The following is a 26,024-nucleotide window of genomic DNA, read 5'->3' as shown; positions in this document are numbered from 1 at the left end:
AATCCCTATATTACCAACCTTATCATGAGGCTGTGAAGATCAAATGAGGATGTATATAAAGCACTTGGCATAATTTAAAGTGCAATGTCAAATATAATTATTGTAAACTATTTTGGCACAGTTTTTAACAAGCTATTTTCATAACTGTAAATAAAGAGACTGTTACCTCTTTTCATTGCTTTCCACTGCATCCTTGGATCTCTGCTTTGCAAATAATTTTGCCATTCTTTTAGCTTTATTCTTTTGCCTGTTGCTCATCCCTGCTCGAAATTCTGAGTCAATCAACTCAGCAGCTTGAAGAGCCTGAAAGATTTAAAAATTGCTGAGTTTCAATTTCTTGTGGAATTAAGAGCCATTCCCATCTTCTCAGAATCAAGATGAGACTCCTATTGGAACAGGACTGACGTATTTTGTGACATAAAGTCCCATTTGGAGGGTTCTAGGAGAGGAGACTCCAAAAAAGGCACAGCATCATCCAAAATTTGTACTATGAAAATGAATGAATAACTGAAAAAAAACAATACAGATATGATAATAATGAAGTGAATAAGCAATGATGATGACAAGGAGCTAAAGACATTTTTAACCCATCACCCTACAATTAAAAGGAGTACCATTAGAAAAACAATGGAATTATTTCAGCAGTAATTGTCTAAATATTAGTCTCTTTTAGTTATTTAGTATTCTTTCCCCTATTAATACAGCCACTATTTTCAATGTACAATAATTAAAACAAAACAAAACAAACACTGTTTAAATCAGGTTCTGTTACTATATAGCTGTATCAAGCAGGCAACTCACTTGACATCTCAGGGCCTCAATTCTCTTACTCATAAAATGAATTCTAAATCAAGGATCTGTCCAACCCTATAATTCTAATGCTGTGATTCATATACATATTCCCCCTAAACAGGTTCTCAAATGTTACAAAAGCTACTATGTGTTTTGGAAAGGATTCCATTTCTCCCAGCTTCCTACACAGCATTCTACTGAGCATGATGCACTCTAGCCAAGGTACTTATGTGTTAATATTTCAAAAAGGAAGTTCCCCTCGGAAGGAAAATGATATCTCTACAAATAACTGTATCCTTAGAAGAACTCTGGAGCTCCCATTAGATTTAGTCAAGAAAACTAATGCCAAGAGTGTCCAATTGCAAAAGATGAGTTCCAACATATCAAATACAGAGACTATCTATTAAAAAAAAAATTGGTACTTTTAAGTACCCTTTGCATGGGTATCCTCTGTCTCCTACAATGTAACCTCTGCCACCTATCAAACTTTTCCAAAGTCGTTTCTTATTAATTTCTGCCAGGTTGGCTACTTTTTTCTCCCATGTATAAATACTACACTCATTTTATAAAGATTTTCTACTTTCTTAATTTCTCATTATTCTTCTTTTTTACATCTTTAATCTTATATTTTGTTATCTTGTATTATTTTCTACTCTTTAATGCCTTCGTTTTTTGTTTATTTCCTTACTACTGCTCTCTGAATTTTCTACTTTTAAATTCTTTCCTTATTTTTCTTGCTTTAGAAAAAAACTTTTTTAACCCTATCCATTTTCTCTACTCATACCTTTTTGTTATTTTTTTTTTCTGAGACATCTTAAATTGCGCTAAGACTTAAAGACGTCCAAATCTTTTGAAATTGTTCTCCATTCAAGTCAAGAGTGGGAAGATATAGTGGTGAAGATCGGGATTTGCAATGATTACAAAGTTTCTAATATTACCAGAGGTTCACAATCAATTTAGTTCACCCCCCCCACACTTTATTGATAAATAAACAGGCCTAAAAAGGAGAAACGATGTGCGGAAGGTCATACAGCTAGTAAGTGGCAAAACTCAGACTTAAATCCAGGTCTTTGGATTCCAAATCTAATGCTAGTTCATAATGCTATTAAACAGGAAGAATTATCTTGGTCCCTCATATCTCTTCATCAAGAAGTTTTGTCTTCCACCTACCTGGAAAACATATTAAAAGGACAATAAAGGATGGAGCAGCAAGCCTCCTATCAACAATAGGTTTGAATTGGAACCAAAAATAGAGGGGGGGAAAAAAAAAAAAAGAAAAAAATAGACCAACCCAGGTCCACAAATCTAGGAGTTTGGAAAAATCTATTTTGTGAAGACAAACTTGAGGGCAAGAATTACAGAGTTAAGAATTCAGTATAGCATTATAACAAAAGTGCAATGATTTACAATGGCAGAATCACAAATGAAGCAAACCCACTGTAATATTCCTTGCAATCAAACAGCCCGAGGTTTTACCTACAGGTTGTTTGTTTACAAGGGAAGCTGAAGCCGGGGTGTAGTCCAAATCTTCATCATTAAAGAGTTCTTCGGTATTCATTCCAATTGCAGCTCCCATATCAAGGCCAAGTTTCTTCTGTAACAGTTTGCGCTGACGAGCTATTCTCTCTTTAGGGTCCACTTCCCCTTTAAATGGCAAAATAATTTGTTTTCAATTGGTTAAAAAGTATTCTAATAAAAGTACTGAAGTTTATACAAGTCATTTCCTTAGAACAGATACTGTTATTGTGAAAACTTCTTTGCAAAAGAAATTGTCACAGTGAATGAATGCACTGTTATGGTTAATACTATGCTTGATGCATTTAGTATAAAAAGTACTTTCTTCTACCTACTTATTTTTTCTCTGATGAAAATGTAATGGAAGCAATAATAATCTTGTTGAAAAAATGAAAACAAGATAATAACTAACAAAAATAAAATTTAAAACCCTATGCATTATCAGCAATCTTAAACTACACTTTTGGTAAAATGGACCGTGCAAGATTTGGAAACTATTCTAACAAAAACCAATTTAAAACCAAAGAAACACAAGGCCAATTACTCTAAAGCAGTTATAGAAAGATGAATATTTCTTCAAATACAGGAAAAAGAGGATTGACACACACACACAAAAAGAGGATTAACAACAACCCTACAGAAATACTTTTAACAAGTCACTTAACTCTGTTTTCTTCATCTATAAAAATGAGCTGGAGAAGGAAATAGACAAACCATTCTAATATCTTTGCCAAGAAAACCCCAAATGGCATCAAGAAGAGTAGGACACAATTGAAATAACTGAAAAACCACCACAAAAGTTCTCAGGACTCTATTCAGAGTTCCCCTCCCTCCCATTTCATCTTCACAATAACCTTGTTTGATAGATGCTTCTAACCCCATTTTAAAATACAGCAAAGAGAGACTACATGACTTGCTCAGGGTCATATAACTAGCAAAAGGTCTGAGGTGACCAAATTTGAACCCAGGCTTTCCTGATTCCAGGTCCAATGCTCTACTGATTACACTATCATCTGCCTCCAAATGATGGATCACTAGACACTTTCTCCAGTCCTTTCAACTTCTCAAACCCTTGAAAAAAAGGAGTTAGCACAAGAGAGAAAGCATTTTCAACTGCCCACTGATTTGGGACATCAAGAAACCTAACAAGGTGAAAATGCAATGAAATAAGAGCAGACTTGCTCAATTAACATTCCTTCTGCCATCAACTATACAAACATATGGGTTTGCACCTGGAACTTAGTTCTGGAACCATCCCTTCACCAGAGGGAAAACAAAAGCTACAAGTCTATTCTTTGTGCTGCAAAGTACTCGGCCAGAGAATTAAGAAATAGGGGGAACTAAGGCAGGAGACAAGCATGTGTTTGGGTCTATCACACCTGAAATAAAGGGAACTGGCAATTATTCTGTTTCCTCAAAAATTACACGAAGTAGAAAACTGAATTGCCCAGCATTAGAAGGTAGAAACAGCTTTGAGGCTAACTCCCGGAGAAACTGCCATCAAAGGAGGAATCAGAAAGTGAGGAATATGGCAATACAAAGAGAAAAGATTGAAACTATTAAAGAGGAAGAAAACTCGAGACCTAGAGCACAAGCAGATAAAACCAAGAAAGAAAATATGTTCCATAGATCATCTAAATGAATTCAATTATCTATGAATAAATACTATAAGACAAATGAAAATCAATCAAAACGATGAGACAGAGGACTCGGTGGATTTGCAAGAGAATATGAAACATAGGCAGAATGTTCTTGAATGGTTTAAAAGTATTAAGAATCACTAAAGCAGAACTGATGACCTGAGTAGCAGAAATAACTAACAGAAAAGAAAAACTTGTACCTATGTTGGCAAGCCTTATCAATGAACAAAAGAGATAACTGATTGGAAATACAAAAACAAAGTAAAGGACAATTTGATGAAAAACAAAAATAATTAACATTAAAGGAAAACAATCTCTTAACAGGGAACTAATTTGGACAGGAATGGGAGAATTTAATACATGTGATCATTAAATACTAATGTGACTAAAATCCTTGGGAAGAAATGAAGTAGTCCTCATAGTCAATAAAAGGTTGAGAAAAGCAGTACTAAAGTATAACCTCAAAAATGAAAGAATGATATATTTGAATCCAGGGCAATCCATTCAATAACATAGTAACACAAATCAAAGAAACTATATATGATGTTAGGCTTGACTCAAAGATACAATATCTAGGACGAGGGAGGTGATAGTTCTGTTGTATGCTATCTAGATCAGACCATAGCTGGAATACAATGTTTTATTTTGGAAGCTATATATTAGGTAAGTCTTTCATAAGCTTAAGAATATCCAGAGAAAGACTGTGGGAATGTGGAATACAACATAGCATTCCCACTCTCTCTGTTATTTGCTTGCCTTTTGTTTTCTTTTCCTTCCTTCTTTAAATGATTTTTCTTGTGCAAACAAGATAACTGTATACATATATTGGATTTAACATGTATTTCAACATATTTAACATGTATTGGATTACCTGCTAGCTAGGGAAGGGAGGGGGGGGAAGGTGGGGAAAATTTGGAACAAAAGGTTTTGCAAATGTCAACGTTGGAAAAATTTACCCAAACATATGCTTTGCAAATAAATGAATAATTAATTAAAGAAAAGAGGGAGACTATCCAGACAAAAACTACTAAGATGGTGAAAAGTCTGAAGGTCATGCTATATATGGATTCAAGGAAGCAGGGGTGCTGAACTTGGAGATAAGATTCAGGCATGATATGATAATTATAATAAATATTAAAAAGGCTGTTAAAAGAATTGAAAGAGGGATCAAATATTTTATGCACAATCTCAAAGAGCAGAAAACGAAGCAATAAGTAGAAAATGCAAAAAGAAATTTGATATAAAGAAAATTTCCTAATAATATCAAAAGGTAGAGTAGTATATCTTAAGGAGCAGTAGATTACTCCTCATTCAAAGTCTTCAAACAAAGGTTAGACAACCACTCCACAGGTATAGATTGGACTAGAAGGGCCTTCATACTCCCTTCAAAATTTCCAATTCTTTGAATACTAGATTTGGGACCAGACCACCTGGGTTTGAAACCTGGTACTTGTACCATATTTACAATCTCTTTCAGTCTACTTTGTCATTTGTTTTAAAAAAAAAAAAAAAGAAGAATCTAGATTAAGCTCTAAGGTCCCTATACCTTCTAATTCTACATAACTCTATAATAAAGAGTAAGCTTCATAATTATTTCTACCTTAATTAATTAATGGGTCTCTAAGTATGTGTTAGAAATACAAATAATATGAGCTTAATTTGTTCCTTTGTATTTAGAAAAGAGTATTATTCAAAACTAACAAAAAGGTACAACTTTATTGGTTTTGGTGAAATTTTCAGAATTAAGGAGTTTAAAAGAATATTAAGAGGAACCTAAATCCACTACTTCTCAAATGGTGAATCATCTAACTTTGAAGTATTACCAAGACATGCTAGCTATGTGGTGGGCAGTTGTTACTTCCTCTAACAGTAAAAGGCTCAGACACAGAATGTAGCAGTTATAGCATCTGTTCACATTATTACTGCTCAGTTCAGAAATAGAAAAAGGCAGAAGGAATGTATGAACTCTGGTTCACATTGCCTCTCAACAGCAATACAATAGGTCATTATCAACCTATAATTACCTAGCATTCACATAGTACTAGAATTGTTCTCTCTCCCAACTCTAAGTGAGGTAGAAGGTATGAATTTAAAAAAATAAAGAAAAGGTGTTGAGAAAAGATGTAGGTCATCCTTTCCCTCTCTCTAAGTTATCTGGTCCCTTCTCTCCTCATTCTGCCTTAAGAACTTTAATGGGCTTAAAATTCCTTACAGCAGAATTCAAATGACAACATAGCCAAAAGAAGTTTAAAAATATTGAATGTTTATATCACTACCATTCTGGATGACAAACTGAAATTATGACTCCCAAATTAGAAAACTATAACTTTTGACCCAGCAATATCACTATTCTGTCTGTTCCCTAAAGGGTCTAGAAAAAAAGGGAAGGAACTTATAAATTCTAAAATATTTAGAGCAGCTCTCTTTGTGGAAATAAAAAATTGGAAATCAAGGGGATATCTGTCAATTGGAGAATGGCTAAACAAGTTGTATTACATGATTGTGATGGAGTACTACTGTCCTATAAGAAATGATGAGCCTGTCAATTTTAGGAAGAAAAAAAGGAAAGACCTGCATGAATAATGAAGAATGAGCAAAACCAAGAAAATGTCACATATAGCAATAGCAGTAACATTTTAAGAAAAAATTTGAAAATAAGTCATTTTGAGGTTATAAACGTGTTATTCACATCCAGAGAGAGAGGATTGATAAATAAATGTATAGTACTATTTTACAAAAAATACATATTAATGTCCAATGGTAATCTCCTCTAGAGTAGAGTGGAGAGGGAAAGGGAAAGAAAAGTGCACTGCACAGAACAAAAGAAAACTTAGAAGGAAGCACAAAAAAGCAAGATAGCTTTGAAAATAATGTCAATATTACATAGTTTTTCCAAAAAAGTAAATATCAAAATGGAAATTCAAGGCTTTATATTGAATCCTCTTTTGCTGAAATTTGTACATGGAAATGTTTTTCTTCTTCTTCTTTTTTTTTTTTGTCTCTAAATTTAATTTCAAAATGAATTTTTTTTAATTTTTAAAATTAAAAAATATATTGAATGTCTAATGATCAAAACAATTACTACTTAATAGTCCTAAGAAAATATTTTGAAAATAAGGTATCCAATAGTTTCATTCATTTGGCTCTTCATCAAATGTTTCTTTTCTTTCCTATCTTCAATTAGCAAATAAAACCAGAGAGAAGGAACTAAGCAATGAAAATTGTAAGTATTATCAACATAAAAGTTATGATTTGTAAATCATACTTTTATCATCTATGGAAATCAAGTAATTTTTAAAAAGGGTTATTATTTGTGTGCTTGCCTTTAAAGGCAATAGAGTAGGATGGGACAGAAGGCACAAACCAGGTACAGAAACAATAAAGGAACAGGAATTAAAACACTCTGTGAGGAATATATTTCAAAACTGTGGAAGAAAACAGATCTACTTTATTTGCTCCTAAATTATATTAAGTGCCCAATCTAAAAAGGGAAAAGATCTCTTTGACAAAAACTAATAAGTGAACATTGTATTTTGCCTATGGTAAATGCAAAATATAAGATAAAGAAGTTAAAATAGGAATGAGAATTTTACCATAAATTTAAAGTAGACACTATGTTATTCGTTGGCTAACTACAGGGCCCAAATCTACTGGCTATAAGGTAAAAATAATTTTTAATTTTTTAGATAAAATTTTATCACATTAAAAAAATAAAAAAACTATTATTAGCTTGCAGGCCATACAAAAACAAGCTAGCCAGATGGTTTGGCTATCAGGCTACAGCTGGCTTTTGAATATCAAATCAATAGTAGCATTTACTAAGTGCCAATAAACAGCACAGATAATCACAGGAGATACAGTGTTCACTGCCAGTACATTGCTTCTGGATTAGTATTTAAGATGACATCAAATTCAAATATCACCTCTGGTACTGAGTAGAAGAGTGGCCATGGCCAACTCCTAATTTCATTGGCCCCCATTTCCTCATTTATAAAATAAAGGAGTTGGGTTAGCATTTATCTAAGGTCGCCTTTAGTCCTAAAATTGTATAATCAGGAGAAAAAATAAATGCAAATCAATATGAGACAGGAAAATGGATTTATATTAGAAGGATGAGAAATCAAGGGCTAACCTAACATAAGAGAAGAGCCACATAATTCTCTTTGCTGACATATGTGTGCTATAGACCTGAACCTCTCCCCTGATAGCAGCATACTTGACCAGCAAAACTCCTGCAAAGAGAGGGCAAACTTCTGAGAAATAAACCAAAAAAAAAAATACAGTATAGATCACATTAATTTGTGGTTTTCTAAATTAACATGCTATCATCACAAGTGATCTGTTTCAATTGACAACAATGATGTAGAGTAAAAGTATCTACTAGTCTACACTATAATTTAGATAAAACCTATGCGATCATTTCAAATCTTCTTTAGTTTCGTAATTCAAACACTCTTTTAATCTTAACTCAGGTGCCTAGGAAGATTTTTGCCTGGAAACAGCTGCTATACTTTGCGTGCAATAGAGATTGATATTGCCCGGAACTATGAATTCATAAGCTAGTATTTCAGTGAGGAAGTGTTAATTTTGTTTTTAAATTAATGTAATAACGATCAAAGAATCCTCAATTATTTTGCTGCCCTAGAAATAATTTTCTAAATTTTCAAATGTTTTAGGTTTCCAAATAAATACAAACATCATGCAAGGGTTTATATAATTCTACAGAATGAATTCTCAGGAAAGAGACAAATGAGTCAATAACACTTAAATTTTACCATAAATGGAAAAAAGAAAATTTGATATTCTCATGTTTCATTATTAACCAGTTTAGTGAGTTTAATAAACTCATTAAAATTTAAAGATAATTTTTAAAAATCTGTAATTCTTCACAAAAATTTTAGAGTTTTTATTATGAAAATCTGATGTTTTAAAAATAAATTCTCTTCCCAATATCTGTAATTTGATATTTTAGTATATTGCAAATTAAAGGGTTCCTAAATTCAATTATATCTCCTGTTTTTCAAGTGATTTCTATGTAAGGAGGTATATTTAATAACTCCATTTAATTAAGAAACTGAAGATTAACTTCTCAACTAAGTATTGATCAAACTTATAAAATAACAAAGTTATACTTAAAAAATTTAATTTAGACATATACTTAGCAATCAAACAAAACACTAATGTTCATTAGAAGGGCATTTTATTTACTTACAGGAATCCATTAAAAACCATCAAGGTTTTTTCCACTCAAGGCATCATTCTTGAATGGCCAAAACATTTATTTTATATCCAGATGGATTCTGTAAGTTTAAAGATAATGGGAAAATTACCTACCCACATATTTTCCCTCCTCTGGTCATCAACATAAATATATTCAATGATACCCAAGACATCTGTGATATGAAATTAACTAACTCACAGTTTCTAACAGTTCCATAAATATTACCAACTAGCCTGAATGACCTCCCTAAAGTACCTTTCATCCATGAGATCCTATGACAAATCACCATATAATACTGCTTTTAGAAACTATTAATTAGGGCCAGCTAGATGCACAATGGTTCCTTCCTGAAATCAGGAGGATCTGAATTCAAATTCTACCTCATATTAAGTTATTATGTAACCCTACATAAGTCATTTAATTCCCAACTTCCTCACACAAATCAATACATAGATAGACAAATCTAGATAAATACATAAATAGTTAAATGAAAAGAAACTGTTAAATCACAAATACTTGGCAATAAGGACTATGGAGTATCATAGAATAATCCTGGGCAGGGAACAAGAAAAACATTTGTTTTAAAAGTAAAAATCCAATGACAATAGACTTTCTGGGTGACTGCTACTTAATTCATGCTAGTCTAAAGTACAAAGCAATTCTGAAATACCCATAGTTGTCCTCTAGAAAGCTTTGAAGAAAATACTGATACACTCAGAGGAAAAAAAAATAAGAGCAAAGGTGTTTTACACCAAATATTTTTTTCTACTTTTTGACAAACTTCTGACAATATACATCATAAGAAACATTAGCTCATTCATTTGTAACAAATTAACAAAAAAGATAAAACTGACACATTTTCCTACTGTACTGATACACACCTGATTTGTCATCCTGGATTTCAAATTCTGCACCAGCAGACCCAAGAAGTGACGCTCCATGTTGCAGCAATCTACAGATGTCAAATCTGTCAAAACTCAATCGATCTGTGGCAGGTGAATCTTCCATAGAACTTTCTGAAGTAGGTTCTGAATGAGGTTTTAAAATATTTTATTTAACTATATGGAAAACCAAAGTCTAAGGAATGGGAGATAAGAGCATTCTATTTCATGAAGAAGAATTATTTTAACAAATCTGAAGGGTATTGAAATGCATTTCTGATTCAAAGTATAACATTAAGTAAAGAAATACTTTCTAGATCAAAATTTAATTTTTATATGAAGGTTAAACTTTAATAAAACTTCTAAAGAATTGAGACTAAAATATTTTGGACCTCTAAGAAACATAATTTGTTTGCTATATAAAAAGGAAAATTAGCACAGGCATGACCAATTCCTTTACTTGGGAGTACTAATCTATTTACATCCAAATTTTAAAATACTATTATAGAGCAAATCACTGATTACCAGAAGTACTTAACAAGGGGAAACTAAAAATAATCTATTATGAGAGAGTAAATATATTCAATGAAAAATACATAAATATAAAATATAAATACAAAAATACTACTATACATAAATTGAATTCAGAAAAAAGAAAAACTAATGAAGATCCTGGGAGCAAAATAATGAAACAAACTTCCCTCACAGTAATGATCGGGAGAGGCTCCTATAAAGATTGTTATATACATTGGTAAGAGAAGAATATCTGAATTCTGACTTAGTCACAACAAAAGCAGTTTCAATTCAGGGCAAGGTAAATAGGAAATAAGTCCAATGTAAGGACAAAAGGAATCAATAAAAGGAAATTATTCAAAAAAGAAAAAGGAGATTGAATTTTGGCTGTTTCTAATAATGACAAATAAAAATGACTGCATAGAAAAATATCTCATTAAAATAGCTAAAAGAAAAAAAAAGGATAAATTCTGCTCTATGGGACAAAACAAATTAACATCATTATTCAATAATATGTATAGGAAATAAGAGTAAAAATCTCAGGCAAACCAAAAGTAACCAAATATTTATTAGCTAAGCACTTTCCAATTATTATCTCATTTGATTCTCACAACCACCTTGGGAAGTAGATGCTATTATTATTCACATTTTACAAAAGAGAAAGTAGAGACAAAAAGAGGTTAAATAATTTGCCTAAAGTCACACAATTAAGTCTCTAAGCCAAATTGAAATTATTTTCTTGACTTTAAACCTGAAAGCTCAAAACACTGTGCTACTAAGTTGCCAATAAGTCAAATGAAGGTAATATAAAAACATAGATAGCAATAAAAAAACTTAAAAATTGTTAAATCCCAGTTACACAACTTAAATATATTTTCTGCTATGATTTCCAGGATACTAACAAGAATCAAGACTTTTCTTACTATACATTCATGTAATTCAAAATCCATACCCACGATTATTGCCACTGTCTAAGCAAGTATATTAAAAAAAAAAAAAAAAAAAAAAAAAAAAGAATCTGTTACGAACATGTCTAAGAATCTGTTACGAACATGTCTATCTTTACAAATTTAGATTGACCTATTTTTTTTAAAAAAGCACAAAAACCATTAAAGAAAGAATGTATAGGGCCTGGAGCACAGCAGTTACTTTAGAAGTGCTTGTTATTTGACTGACTGGAACTTTCTTTGTAAACTACATATGAAAACCTACTTAATAATTTAAATAAATTGCATACTCAATACAGGATTTATTTACCAGCCATGAAAAATCATAAGCATCCTAAGCTTATTTGATCACTTCCTAAAATGCTGGCATGTTCTAAAGGCACATAAGTTTTATAATTAAAAATGATTAAAAAAAAAATTCTTAAGTTTTATAGCTCTTCTTGGAGAAGAATGGGGAACCAGATTTGGAGTCAGATGACCTAGGTTCAAATTCTGGGCTCTAAAGTCACATTTTTTCTTTGGGACCCAATTTCTTCTTTTATAAAATGAAGGAGTCGATGAGGAAGGTACTGAGGTTTCTTCTATCTTTAAATCTATAATTATTTAAAACCTACAATTAAATTTCCACAAAAGGAATTAACCAGTTATAAAGTCAAACTCCAATTATTTCACTTAAAAGCACCTTGCTTCAATCTTGGCACTGGATTCCATTCAGGTACATTTTTCACTATGGCTTCAACAGCTTGTCCAGCTGCAATTCGGGTATCCCAGTTTGCACTCCTTAAATATATCAGTACCTTTAAAAACAAGTATAAAATGAAACAGTCATATAGCAAATATAACATTTTTAAATAAACACAAAAGAAATATAAGTGTGTTTAGATATGCTACCATAATTTGACAGCACAAACAATACTAGCAAAATATTAAGGTACTAAGGTTAACACTCAAGATCACTATTGTCTTCCAATGGAAAAAATTGAAACTTACCTAAAAGAAAGATCAAGTACATTTTTTATTTCACTTCAGTATAATAAGTGATCATAAAAGATTGCATTCTAATTATTAATAAGTCCAGTTTTTCCCTGCAGCATCAAAAGGGAACATTAGTACAAACAATATTGTCCTGGTTATTCTAATCCTAAATTTTATTTCATAGTTAACACAAAATTAGCCTCAAAAGTAACTAAATTATAAATTTAAGTTTTTTCATTCTTCAGCAACACTTAAGAGAAAAGAGTGCTTCATAAATTTGGGTAACAAAGAAATACTAAAGAGCGGAAAGGGACCTGTATGTGCCAAAATGTTTGTGGCAGCTCTTTTTGTTGTAGCTAGAAACTGGAAGAATGGATGTCCATCAATTGGAGAATGGGTAAATTATGGTATATGAAGGTTATGGAATATTATTGCTCTGTAAGAAATGACCAGCAGGAGAAATACAAAGAGGCTTGGAGAGACTTACATCAACTAATGCTGAGTGAAATGAATAGAACCAGAAAATCACTGTACACTTCAATGCTGTATGAAGATGTATTCTGATGGAAGTGGATATCTTCAACATAAAGAAGATCCAACTCACTTCCAGTTGATCAATGATGGACAGAAATAACTACACCCAGAGAAGGAACACTGGGAAGTGAATGTAAATTGTTAGCACTACTGTCTATCTACCCAGGTTACTTATACCTTCGGAATCTAATACTTAATGTGCAACAAGAAAATGGTATTTACACACATATTGTATCTAGGTTATATTGTAACACATGTAAAATGTATGGGATTGCCTGTCATTGGGGGGAGACAGTGGAGGGGGGGGATAATTTGGAAAAATGAATACAAGGGATAATATTATAAAAAAAAATTACTCATGCATATATACTATGGAAAAAAATTCTTAAAAAAAACCCAAAACTTTGAAAAAATAAATAAATCAATTTGGGTAAGAGAAGTACAAAGGAGCTAGTTTCACTCCACATGCCAGTTGTAACTATCCTTTTAACTATCACTTTGCTCTAAAGCAAAGGAAAAGCACTTTTTGACAAGGAAAAGCCTCTCCTGGCAGCAATGGCTATTTCAAGGAAAAAGAAAAAGAAAAGGACATTTTTTTTTTTTTGGGTGAGGAGACAAAAAGGAAAATCCCGATTTTCTTTATAAAATATTGGTAAGAAGAGTAAGAGAGAAAAAAAATAACGGATGCTATTTATGTATCCAATAATTTCCATGAGACAGTCTGGTACTAAGTCCAAAACACAACAAGAAGTCAGATAGCACAAAAAAGTTTAACTCTTGTTAAAGTAAATTCTTGATCACAATTTTAAAATTTATCCCCCCCCTTTTTTTTTTGGATGACTACATGTCCCCACAATAAGCAGACTGTGGGAATGTGCAATAAATAAACCAAAAATAAAAGGTCTTTTCTTTTGTTCCTTGTAAGACTAAATGTTACACTGTCTCCAAATTAGGTAGTGGCATGAGCTGTCATCCCTAAGGCTGTTCTTTTATCCTTTAACACTCAACTTATTTCCTCTTATTCCTCCTTTAAGCATAGTCTAAAATGGCCCATTTGCTATTTTCTATATGTGAATTTCTACCTCCAACTTTCACATCTTGCTTTGTCCAGGTCACCCTCCACATATGAAATATCCTCCCTTTTCACCTCTCCCTCCTGTGATTGTTAGCTGCTGATGCTGAAAGTTCTTGGTGCTAACCCAGCTGAACCCACCTATAAGTTTTTTATCCTTCAATTAGCATGCCAGCTCCCTGGAAGCAGGTTATTATCTCAATTTTCTATCTGTATCCCCATCACTTAGCACAGTTCTTGGAACATAATGAATATTTGCAGGCTTAGGACACCCCTTCCCCCAATACTGCACTGTACTAATAATAAAGCAAAAGCAAGAAAACATTTACTTCACTTTGTTTTCTTCTTCATCTCAGTGAAGGAGGAGTATGGATGAATTGGAGAAACATCACAGTTAACTAAAGGCTGAAGAAGCCTGGAATAAAGTGACTAAACTTAGTTCTGCTATCTCTTGTCTCAGAATGAACAAAAACACAAAGGGTTTGAACCAGAAAAGTAAGTGAAGAGGGCTTTGAGTTGTCATCCTTACCTTCTACCATTTCTTCTCTGCTGGTCAGATTTTAATAGCTCTGACACATCAGTGTACCCCACACACACATTTAGACCTATACTCCTGCTCTCAAAATTTCCCTTTCCATTTTCCCAAGCCAATGAAACTATTCATATCTAAAATGTTGCAAGTTTTAGTGTTAATATTATTATTTGATTAAAATACAAACATTACCACAGCATCCACATTTAATTTGGTCAGGGGAAATTAGTTGCAAAAAAACCAATGTCAATCTGACTTGATTTCTCAAATTTGTGGGGAGTTTCATTATAACTAGTTTATTATACTACTACAAAAAATGCTGGTGGAGCAAATTAATGTAAGAAAAACTTCTAATTTCCATTAAAGCAAAAGAAGGGAGGAAGGCAGGGAAGGAGCTGGGAGGGAAAGAAGGCTACACATGAACCAGAGGGATGCCAAGATAACATCTACTAACCTTAGATGACTCCTGAATTAACTCCTTCTAGGGATTATTTCCATTTCAAAAAGTTCAAATAGTTCATCTCAATGGGCATCTTTTTATTGGAATATATAGGGAGAGTGATTTGTTTTTAAAGCTTTCCTGGATTCTTTGCCTAGAATTTTTTAATTTCCAAAATAAAATGTGATGTAGGATTAGCATTGTAACCCTGTCCTCCATCTCTTCCAAACTTTTGCCCATTGGATTCAAAAGGTTCAGTTAAAAACAAAGGCTCATATGTGACAATCTACTATGATGAACCTGTCTCTTTTTAACAATGAAGTGATTCAGGCCAATTCCATAGACTTGTGATGGACAGAGCCTTCTGTATCCAGAGAGAGAGGACTATAGGGATTGACTGTGGATCACAACACATTATTTTTACTCTTTTTGTTGTTGTTTGCTTGTTTTTTCTTTCTCACTTTTTTCTCTTTTTAATCTGATTTTTCTTGTGCAGCATGATATATGTAGAAATATGTATAGAAAAATTGCACATGTTTAACAAATATTGGATGACTTGCTGTCTAGGGGAGGGAAGTAGGGTAAGAGAGGGAGAAAAATATGAAAAACAAGATTCTGTAAGGGTGAATGTTGAAAACTATTTTTGCATGTATTTTGAAAATAAAAAGCTATTCTTAAAATAAAAACAAAAACCCCCAAAGATCATCACTTAGGATGAAGACATAGATTATCAAATATTGGATATAACAAAGCAAAAATGGAAGTCCTCATGTATTTCACAAAGTGCACTAGTAAGAAAGTCAAGTACTGCTCATGAGTCAGTTGGAGACAGAATTATAATTTAATTACAATCTACTACCAACCAGTCAGACCACTAAAAACCAGAGTAACCACTCAGTTCATTAACAAATTGGGTCAGATTCCAATTGATGACATAAATGAAGGATTCAACATCTCACTACCAATGTCTCTAAATAATTAAATCCCCTAACATATCTCTGCCAATAGAGTTATAGTGTTTTGAGTCTTTGTGATATACAAAGTGAAATTAGCATAGCTTAAGAGGCAATGAGAGAAAAGACAGATATAAAAATATTCAGAGAAATAAAAAACATTTAGTGTATGTTAGGAACTGGACTAAAAATGACACAACACAGATCAAATCTAACTTTACATTCCCTTCACTTTCCTACTCATGAATCAAGAAAAAAAAAAAAAACTTACTTTAGATAAAAGATTATTTAGTTCATGGGGATGGAGTTTCACCACTTCTCCAAGTTGCTGAGCAGCTGCTTTTCTTGTTACTGGGGTGGTTCCAGTATCCAGTAAGATAAAAAGACGATCAAGCCTAAAATGATTAAAAATAACAACAATTATTGTTATTATTATCATATTAACACTCATAGTATCCCAAAATCTTGAAAGAATCCCTTCAATTATTTCAAATCCCTACCAATTTATGGAAAGCAATATTCTGTAACAGTTACATAAACGATTTACAGTGCTTGCTTGTTGACTATCAATCAATCAATACATATTAAAAGCCAGGAATAAGGCTAGATGCTGTGACTAAAAAGTGAAATAGTCCCTCTGATCAAGGAGTTTAAATTCTATAAGGGAAGATAATATGTACATGTAATGTAGATATATATGCAAAAATAGATAAAAAATAAATATAATGGAAATAAGAGAAGGGATGGACGGATCAAGAGAGGCTTCACAATGGCAGGCTGAAGTTTGAATAAAACTAGGGATAATATGAGAGGAGATGAGGAGGAAGCACATTCTAAGACAGCACAAAGTCAAAAGTCTGAAGATAATTGTTAGGATTACCAGGTGAGAACTCAAGTTGTCTGGACAGTGACAAGGTGAGAACTCAGGTTGTCTGGACAGTGACAAGGTGAGAATTCAGGTTGACTTGACAGTTCTCTGGCTCAGACCTTTGGTTCGGGCCTTTAAAGGGAGTTTACACCTTAGGAACTCTAGGAGGAGCTTATTGTTTGAAGTAATATTTCCCAGAAGCCCTTGCATTATCCCACGCCCATTCTCTGGGAGGATAAAAGAAGGGCAGCATTGGGTCTGAGAGAATGGACTCTGGGATAAAGTCTTGATGCCAGGCAGGCTGAAAGGAGACCAGTCTGATTTGAGAAAGGACAAGAGTTGGAGGAGATTCAGAGCTCCCAAGAAACCTGTGCACAGAGGAAAAGATTTTACAGATCTCCTCCCAGAGAAGGATTATAATTGACCAGACCCTCACAATTCAAGAACATTACAAATTGGCGCCCAATGTGGGGCAAGGACTTTTCCTTATCCTGACAAGGACATATTCTGAGCCCTTCAGAGGAGCTAGCCCAGACCTTTGCAATTTGGCGCCTGAACAGGGCATGATTCTCTTGAAGAAGCTTCAACCCTGCCTAGAGAGCAGATTATTGACAGCCCCACCGTCAGAGGTGGAGGAAGAAGGAGGAGGGGAAGAGGCAGAAACACAAATAGAATTGCCTGTGAAGCAGCCTAAGCCTACGACAAGATTAGAAAAAGCATTGGTTAAAGCTAAAAGAGAAGGACAGGATATAAGTGACTTTATACATGCATATCCTGTGATTGAAGTGATTGACTCTGTAGGTCAAAAAAGGAGAAGATATGCACCTTTAGATTTGAATAAAATTAAGGATTTGAAAAAAGGTTGTACCCTTTATGGGGCTACATCAGCTTATGTTAAAATATTACTAGATGGTTTGTCTTATGAAGTCCTAACCCCGAATGATTGGAAAAGTAGAATTCTCAGATTCAAAGAAACAATGAGAAAAACATGAAGGACAGTTCCAAAGAGAAAGAATTAAAGTTAGAGAGAGAGAGAGAGAGAGAGAGAGAGAGAGAGAGAGAGAGAGAGAGAGAGAGAGAGAGAGAGAGAGAGAGAGAGAGAGAGAGAGAGAGAGAGAAGAGGCTGATAGTTCAAGAGAGATGACTCCCAGGGTTTTTGTTACAACATTCTTTGTCATCTGATTTTGTGATACCTCTTTTCCCCTTCATAACATCTTGTATATATCCCTTTCTCTACTCTAGCAGTTACCACTGTAGATCAAGACTTCTATCTTCTCAAATCTGGACTACTTACAACAGTTTGCTGCCTTATTTCTCTCTCCATTCTAGTCTTCCCTCCCCTTAGCTGACAAAGTAATAATCAAGCCTGACCAGGTTCCTCTCCTATTTTTCCCCCTCTGAGACTGGGGTTAAGTGACTTGCCCAGGGTCACACAGCTAGGAAGTGTTAAGTGTCTGAGACTAGATTTGAACTCGGGTCCTCCTGAATTCAAGGCTGGTACTCTATCCACTGCACCACCTAGCTGCCCCTTCTTCTCCTATTTAATAAACTCCAGTGGCTCCTTATCACCTCTTGGATCAAACACAAAAATCTTTCATTTGGCTTTTTAAAAGCCTATCATAACCTGACTCCTTCCTATTTTTCTATTTCTAGTCTTCTTATGCCTTCTATCCTCACCCCCATTTCCCACCATATTTTGCAAGCCAAGGATGCTGACCTCCTTGCTGTTACACAACAAAAACACTCCATATCTCATAACTCAATTCATTTTTCACTGGTTAGCCCACATGCCTGGAATTCTCTTTCATCTCTTCTGTGCCTTCTAACTTTTCTGCCTTCTTTCAAGTCCCAACTAAAATCCTATTTTTAGGAAATGTTTTCCAATGCAAGTGTAGTGACTTTGTGATTATCTTCAGTTTATCTTGCATATATCTTTTTTTGTACAAGGTTATTTGTACTTTGTTTCTCATTAGATTGTGAGCTTCTTGAGTGCAGGGATTGTTTGTTTTATTTTTGTTTTTCAATTTCTTTGTATCCCAGTCCTAAGCAAAATGCCTGGCACATAGTTGGTGCTTAATAAATGCTTTTTGATGTGACCCTCCCCCCAAAAAAATATTCTCTATATTATCTATGAAAGAGAACTGAAATTAATTTAATTTTCAGAAATGCTATATCATTACCCTTTGAGTTTTAGAGAAAAGTCTATATGGTGGGAAAAGAAAATTAAAATCAAAATCACATGAGAAAATTAGGAGAGTAAATATATTTACTTCTATTCCTTAGCACAACTTTGCCATTTTAGGGCCTTTTTTTTCAAACTCAAATTGGAAATTTAATTCAACAAGTATTTAGCCATCATTTACTTTGTGCAAAGCACTTAGGATACAAAGACAAAAAGGAATATAACTCAAGGATCTGACATTGAAGAGGTGGTAAAGGAATATCAGAGAGGAACCACAAATAAATAGAGAATAAATATAAAGTAATGGAGAGAGAGGAGAAAACTGGGACACTAAGCACATGGGGTTTAAATAGTCAACAAGCATTTATTATCAAGGACCTTATATTATGTGCTACAAATTGTGCTAAACTCTGAGTACAAAGTCCGTCCTCAGAGCTCACAATGTAATAGGGAAGGCAAATAGTGTCTGGTGTAAGGAATAGCCAGGGTAGTCAATGTTACTGAATTGAAAAGTATGTGAGGAGGGGCAGGTGTGGGAAGGTATAAAAAGAATGGAAAGATAGAGGAGGGCTTGGTTATGAAGGGCTTTGAATGTCAAAGACTTCGATCTTGGAGGTGATAAGGAACTACTGGCATTTACTGATAATGAGAACAGGGGATATCACTGGACTACGCTCTAGGAAAATCCACCTGAATGAAGATGAACTAAAGTGGGGAGACACTTGTGGTAGGCAGACCAACTGTTAGGCTATTGCTGAAAAGCAATTAGGAAAGGCCTTTTATTTAGGTGGTACTTAAGCTAAACCTTAAAGGGAGCTAAAGGGTCCAAGAGGGTGAAGTGAGGCATGGAGGATAATCTTTATCAAGACATGAAGATGGATGTTCAGAGACCAGTAAGATCAGTATGGCTAGAAATTTAGTGAACAAGAATGATGAATAATGAGCACAGAAAGGCAGGTTAAAGCCAGATTTGGCATTTAAATGCCAATTGAAAAACAATCAAAAGAGTTCGTATTTTATCTTACATCTAATAAAGGGACTCAGTGAGTAGGGGAGTAACAATATTGTCAGACCTATGTTTTAAAACTATCAATTTGGCAGCAACGTAGAAGATATACTACAAGGGAAAAAACTAAAAAAAAATTTTAAAATTACTGTTTGTTTTTGCAAGGCAACTGAGATTAAGTGACTTGTCCAGGGTCATACAACTAGAACTGTCAAGTTCCTGAGGTCAAATCTGAACTCAGGTCCTCATGACTCCAGGGCCAAGTCTCTAGCCCTGAAAGGCTAGATATAAGGTACCAATTGGGAGACTATTGCAATAATTTTGGTGAGACAAATGATGAGAAACTACATTAGGGTGGGGGCTGTGTGAGTGAAGAAGAGAGCACAAAGAAGAGAGCAGTAGTTTCAGAGGTAGAATTAATAAGACTTGATAACTGATTACTTATGACAGGTAAGAAAGATTAAAAGATTTGAGGATGACTCCTAAGTGGTTACAAACCCAAGTGAGAAGAGTGATTATGTTTTTGACAGAAACAGAGTTAAAAGATTTGTTTTGAACACAAAGTTTGAGATTAAAAAGCAACTGAAGATTGAAGAACATCTCAGGAGAGGAGTGAGGACTGAATAAGTATATCTGGAAGTCATCTGCATAGGGATATGCAGAAGCTGATAAACTCAAAAAATAAAAACGTACAGAGTAAAAGGGGACCAAGACAGAGCCCTGCACTCAAAATTCTCTAACTCAATGAAGACAAGGGAAAGATATAAGAAAGTGGCTGAAACTTGGTTTCTACACCAAAAAAAGTAGTTTTAGAAACAGTGATTTCTAATACTACCACATAAATGTATCCAACCACATAAAATGTATTTAAAACAAATAACTCGAATTTTTCCTATTTTATGAATCTATTACTTCAATAAATACGTTGATGCTTCCTCAAATACAACTTGATTGCATCTCTCAAGTTTCATCCTCCTCTCTAGTGATGATAATAATAATGATAACATATATATATAGTACCTATATGCTAGGCGTATTACTTTAACAGATTTTTATCTCATTTGATCTTTATAATAACCCTGACAGTTTGTGCTACCATTATCCACAATCTGAAGTTGGGGAAACAAAGGTAAACAGAGATTAAATGACTCAACCAAATGGCCTAGTTCCTTTTATTTGCTCACAAATATGTTCAGATATCAAGAATTAAAGTTAACAAACAGAAATCCATCTCTTGGCCATTTTACTTCATTGAACTACAGTGCCATTTCTCCTGCCTTTCAAAAATTAATCTCCTTGAGACTTCTCTATTAAAAAGATATGAATACTTCTCAAAAGAAGTGCCAACTATTAAGAACCAGATGAAAAAAATGCTCCAAATTACTAATAAAATAAATTTAAGACAAATCAATTTATATACACACCCAGAAAATTTGCAAAGAAGAAAAAAATTGGAAACTGTCAATGCTTCAGGGGTATAAGAAGTTATACATTGTCTATATGCAACTCTCCATTTGTCCAACCATTCTGGAAAGCAAAATGGAACTACATTAACAAACCAGTGATACCCTTCCTTGCCCAGAAAAAAATCCACAAAGAAATTGTTAGAAAGATGCACCAAACTATTTGTAGCAAATTTTTTTTCCAGTAACATTAACAATGAACTGGATACAAAATTGGAGTTTTCAGAAAAAACAAAATGATACAAATAGGTAATAGGATACTAAGAAACAATGAAAATGAAAAATACCGAAAGCACGGGAAGAACAAAAGAAAATCATGCTAAGTGAAATAAGCAGAATCATGAAAACAATTACAAAATGACAAAAATGTAAAAAAAAAAAAACCCCTAAAAAGTTACTATTCCAAATACCCCAACTTCACTTGAAAGTTAGATTTTAGTCAGCACTTTTCATAAATCATTCTTTTAAAAGTCATCAATGAGCATTATTGGTGGAGTTGTGAAAGAATCCAACCATTCTGGAGAGCAATCTGGAATTATGCCCAAAAAGTTACCAAAATGTGCATACCCTTTGACCCAGCCGTGCTACTACTGGGCTTATACCCCAAGGAAATACTAAAGAAGGGAAAGGGACCTGTATGTGCCAAAATGTTTGTGGCAGCCCTTTTTGTAGTGGCTAGAAACTGGAAAATGAATGGATGTCCATCAATTGGAGAATGGTTGGGTAAATTATGGTATATGAATGTTATGGAATATTATTGTTCTGTAAGAAATGACCAACTGGAGGAATACAGAGAGGCTTGGAGAGACTTACATGAATTGATGCTGAGTGAAACGAGTAGAACTAGGGGATCATTATACACTTCAACAATGATACTGTATGAGGATGTATTCTGATGGAAGTGGATATCGTCAACATAAAGAAGATCCAACCACTTCCAGTTGATCAGTGATGGACAGAAACAACTACACCCAGAGAAGGAACACTGGGAATTGAATGTAAACTGTTAGCACTACTGTCTTTCTACCCAGGTTACTTATACCTTTGGAATCCAATTCTTAACGTGTAACAAGAAAATTGGATTTACACACATATATTGTATCTAGGTTATACTGTTAACACATTTAATATGTATGGGATTGCCTGTCATCTAGGGGAGGGAGTAAAGGGAGGGAGGGGAAAATTTGGAAAAATGAATACAAGGGATAATGTTATTTAAAAAAAAATTACTCATGCATATGTACTGTCAAAAATTTTTTTATAATTATAAAATTAGGGGAAAAAAGGGAAAAAAAAGAAAGGGATGACAGTATCTGAGGAGGAAGAGGAAGTAGATATAAGATATCATGAAGATAGAAGTGATAGGATATACAAATTGGATATAGTGGGTTAAAACAGAGTAAGGAATTGAGAAGGACATATATATTACAATCCTAGGTGACTAAGAAGATGATGGTATCCTCAAAATAGTATTCTTCAAGTTTGTTTTTGGCTTTAATTTTTCAGCTGTTATCTGTTTCAAAAATTACACCTACAACTATGGCTTCAACCATCACCTCCTATGCAGATATAATCCCAGGTCAAACTTGTCTTCCAAGCTCTATACTCCTGCCTCCAATTTCTAGGGTAGGAATCCACTAATGTCCAATTAATCTTCCTTTATACATAATTCTAATATTTCCTGTGCTCAGAATCATCCAAAGTCTTTTTTCCCCCGCCAAATAAAATCTTTGCTCCAATATTCAAAGCCCTTCCCAATCTAGTACATCTCTACTTTCACACTACTAGGATAAAAAGATGCTATATTGAGAATCTAATCAAATTAGACTGTGTTCCATATGCCTTGTACACAGTATTTTCCTAACTCAATAACTATTTACTGGAATACCCTCCTCCTTAACCCTGACTCTTGAAATTCTACCCCACTCCAAGGCCCAGTTCAAATGTTATTTCTTTCACAAATCTTCCAATCCCCAGATGAAAACTATCTTTCCTTCCCATGACCTTTCAAAGTATTCTGTACTTCTTCTATGACATTATGTTTGACTGCATTTTAGTATGTTTTTATTGTATGGTTATTATATAACTATATTATGCAAATATAGTATATATTTCTAACTGTATATACAAACACAGTATATATTTCTAATTGTATTTGTAAATTTGTATGTTTAAATGTCCTAACCCATTTCCCACCTCTGACAGTAAACTGCAAGAAGGCAGCACCTTATTTTATTTTGTCTTCCTGTCTTCTAGCCACTAGACACAGTGATTTACACACAATATATTACTTAATAGACTGTTGAATAAAGTAAGTTGTATGGGCAAGGAGTGCTTGTTAAGCATTACTGGGTAAATACATAAAGGCAAGTGGCAGATAAGATTTAATGAATATTTGAATCTGGCCTTCAAATACTTCACAAGAAAAAAGGGAAGAAAGGCCTCAAATTCGAGCCTTAGCCAAAAGTCAATTTTGTTGTTTTTTTTTGTTTGTTTCTTTTGCAAAGTTAAAAATATTAAACAGCAGACATAACATACACTTATTTAATAAATTTGATCAGTTATTACTAAATACAAGGCATAGTCAAGTGTGCTTCTTTTTGAGCAATAAAGGGTTTCTAAGAAAAAAGAAGGATCCATAAGGAAATAGAATACAAAAAAGGTAAAATTTACAAATAGCTGGTCCCTGAAAATACACCAATAAAAACAATGCCATCTTTAGATACAAAAAAAAAAAAAAAAAAAAAGCCATCTTTAGATAGGCATTATGTTTAAATACATATAAGTAGATAATTTTAGTGAGGTCAGCAACATAAGATATCACAATATGTTTACTCTCAAAAAAAATTGACTATTATAGTACAAGATAGTGAAAAGAATACATCAAAAATAAATTTAAAAAATTTTTTGATTAAATTAAAACATTCAAGGGTACTCTCGATTTTTCTTTTCGTCAACCTAAATAATTTAGCATCTCTAATTTTCAGTCTCTTATTGAGGCTTTGCTTTTAATGGAAAGTCTGCATCATAATGTAAATATGGAATAAAATACCTGACAGTAAGATTGAATGCAGAAGTACATGTTTTTTTCAATGCTTCATATTTCAAAGCCTAATTCGACTACTTAAAACACCTGCACTTAACTTCTCCTGTCCTTTACTCCTTCCATCCATCAGTTTTTGTACCAGGATCATGAGTTAGAGAAAAAGCAGAACAGGAAAAAAGGAAACAGTTCTGCCAAAAAGCCCTTAAACACACCCACCACCAGCATCTAGAAAAAGGAGTGTGATTGCTTTTCTCCTCCAATTATATACAATCCTCCAAGCTGCTCTAGATATTGTTTGTTTGGAGGGCAGAAGAAAAGATGTGTAATAAAGAAAAGGAATAAAATCAAATTCAAATGACATGTCTTCCAAATTTTCACAACTAAAGTCTTTTGAGGGCTGCCTTTAACTATTTAGAAGATGTAGTAGCTATGCTTAAGTAGAATAAACAGTAAAGTGATCTTGAATATCTCTACTTGATATATGAAAATTTATCAATAGAAAAAGGCATAAATTCTGATCTTTAAAATAGCTACTGCTGCTTCTTATTAATCTTCTTTTCTTTTTAAAGGAAACAAGACTACACAGATCACCTCCTAAAGTTCTTTCATGTTTTGAGGCAAAGTATGGTATATTAAATGTTAAATTAATGCTTTAAATAAAACTTCATGTTCTCTAAGGCTCCTTCCAGCTCTAAATCTATGATCTTATGATACCATGACCCTTCATCTATAATCCTATGACCCTAACTACAACTTTGAAAAGTGAAAAGTATTATCCTTAATTTATAAATGAAGAAACTGAAAAATGAAAACAGCTAAGTATTCTGCCAAAATCACACTGATGGAAGAAATTGAACATATATTCAGCACTCCTACACTACATCACACTTTTCTCCAGAGCTAGAAGAAAGGGAAAGATTAAGCAGTATGAATACAAGCTGAGAGCATTTGGTTCATAAAAGAAACTAAAGATGAAAAGAAAAAAAGGACTTAAAATAGTAAATGGTATTTGTACAATTTTATTCAATGCTTCCTATTTCTCAAAACCCTGATGTCATTCTTGCACATACTAACATGATAGCCCAGTTCATAAAAAGCTATTTAAAGAGATACTTTGATATTTAATATAACCCATGAAAATAGATAATAATGCTCATAATATATGGAGAAGTACGGGAAAATATTAATAAAATTTCATTATTTTAACATCTCTAGCAAATCCCTATACCTCCTTAGTCCTTCAGTTATTTTCTCATTTTAAGATCTTTTATCCATCCTTTACATATCCAAAACTGAACTCATTGTTCTTTCCTCTCCAATAAATAACTCTTGCTATAGAAAGCAGGACCATCCTCCTAGTTTTCCAGGCTTGAAATCTAGTCATTCTCAACTCCTAACTTTCCAATATCCTATCTGTTGAATGTGCCATCTTCTCTGATAACTGT

The 26,024-nt window shown here is 33.4% G+C and overlaps 1 protein-coding gene across 1 annotated transcript in view; it reads right to left on the bottom strand.

The window, feature by feature from the left end:
* The window catches only part of BTAF1 (B-TFIID TATA-box binding protein associated factor 1), a 107,989-nt gene that overhangs the window by 71,894 nt on the left and 10,071 nt on the right, over window positions 1–26,024 (bottom strand). Inside the window, 5 exon segments of the mRNA XM_074295862.1 lie at window positions 167–303; window positions 2,273–2,436; window positions 10,050–10,196; window positions 12,192–12,306; window positions 16,286–16,409. Coding sequence (XP_074151963.1) covers window positions 167–303; window positions 2,273–2,436; window positions 10,050–10,196; window positions 12,192–12,306; window positions 16,286–16,409 — 687 coding nt within the window.

The sequence above is a fragment of the Sminthopsis crassicaudata genome, chromosome 2 (assembly GCF_048593235.1).
Source record: "Sminthopsis crassicaudata isolate SCR6 chromosome 2, ASM4859323v1, whole genome shotgun sequence".
In the NCBI taxonomy this organism is placed as follows: domain Eukaryota; kingdom Metazoa; phylum Chordata; class Mammalia; order Dasyuromorphia; family Dasyuridae; genus Sminthopsis; species Sminthopsis crassicaudata.
The sequence above is the reverse complement of the archived record's forward strand: the minus strand, read 5'-3'. Positions and strand labels throughout refer to the sequence as shown.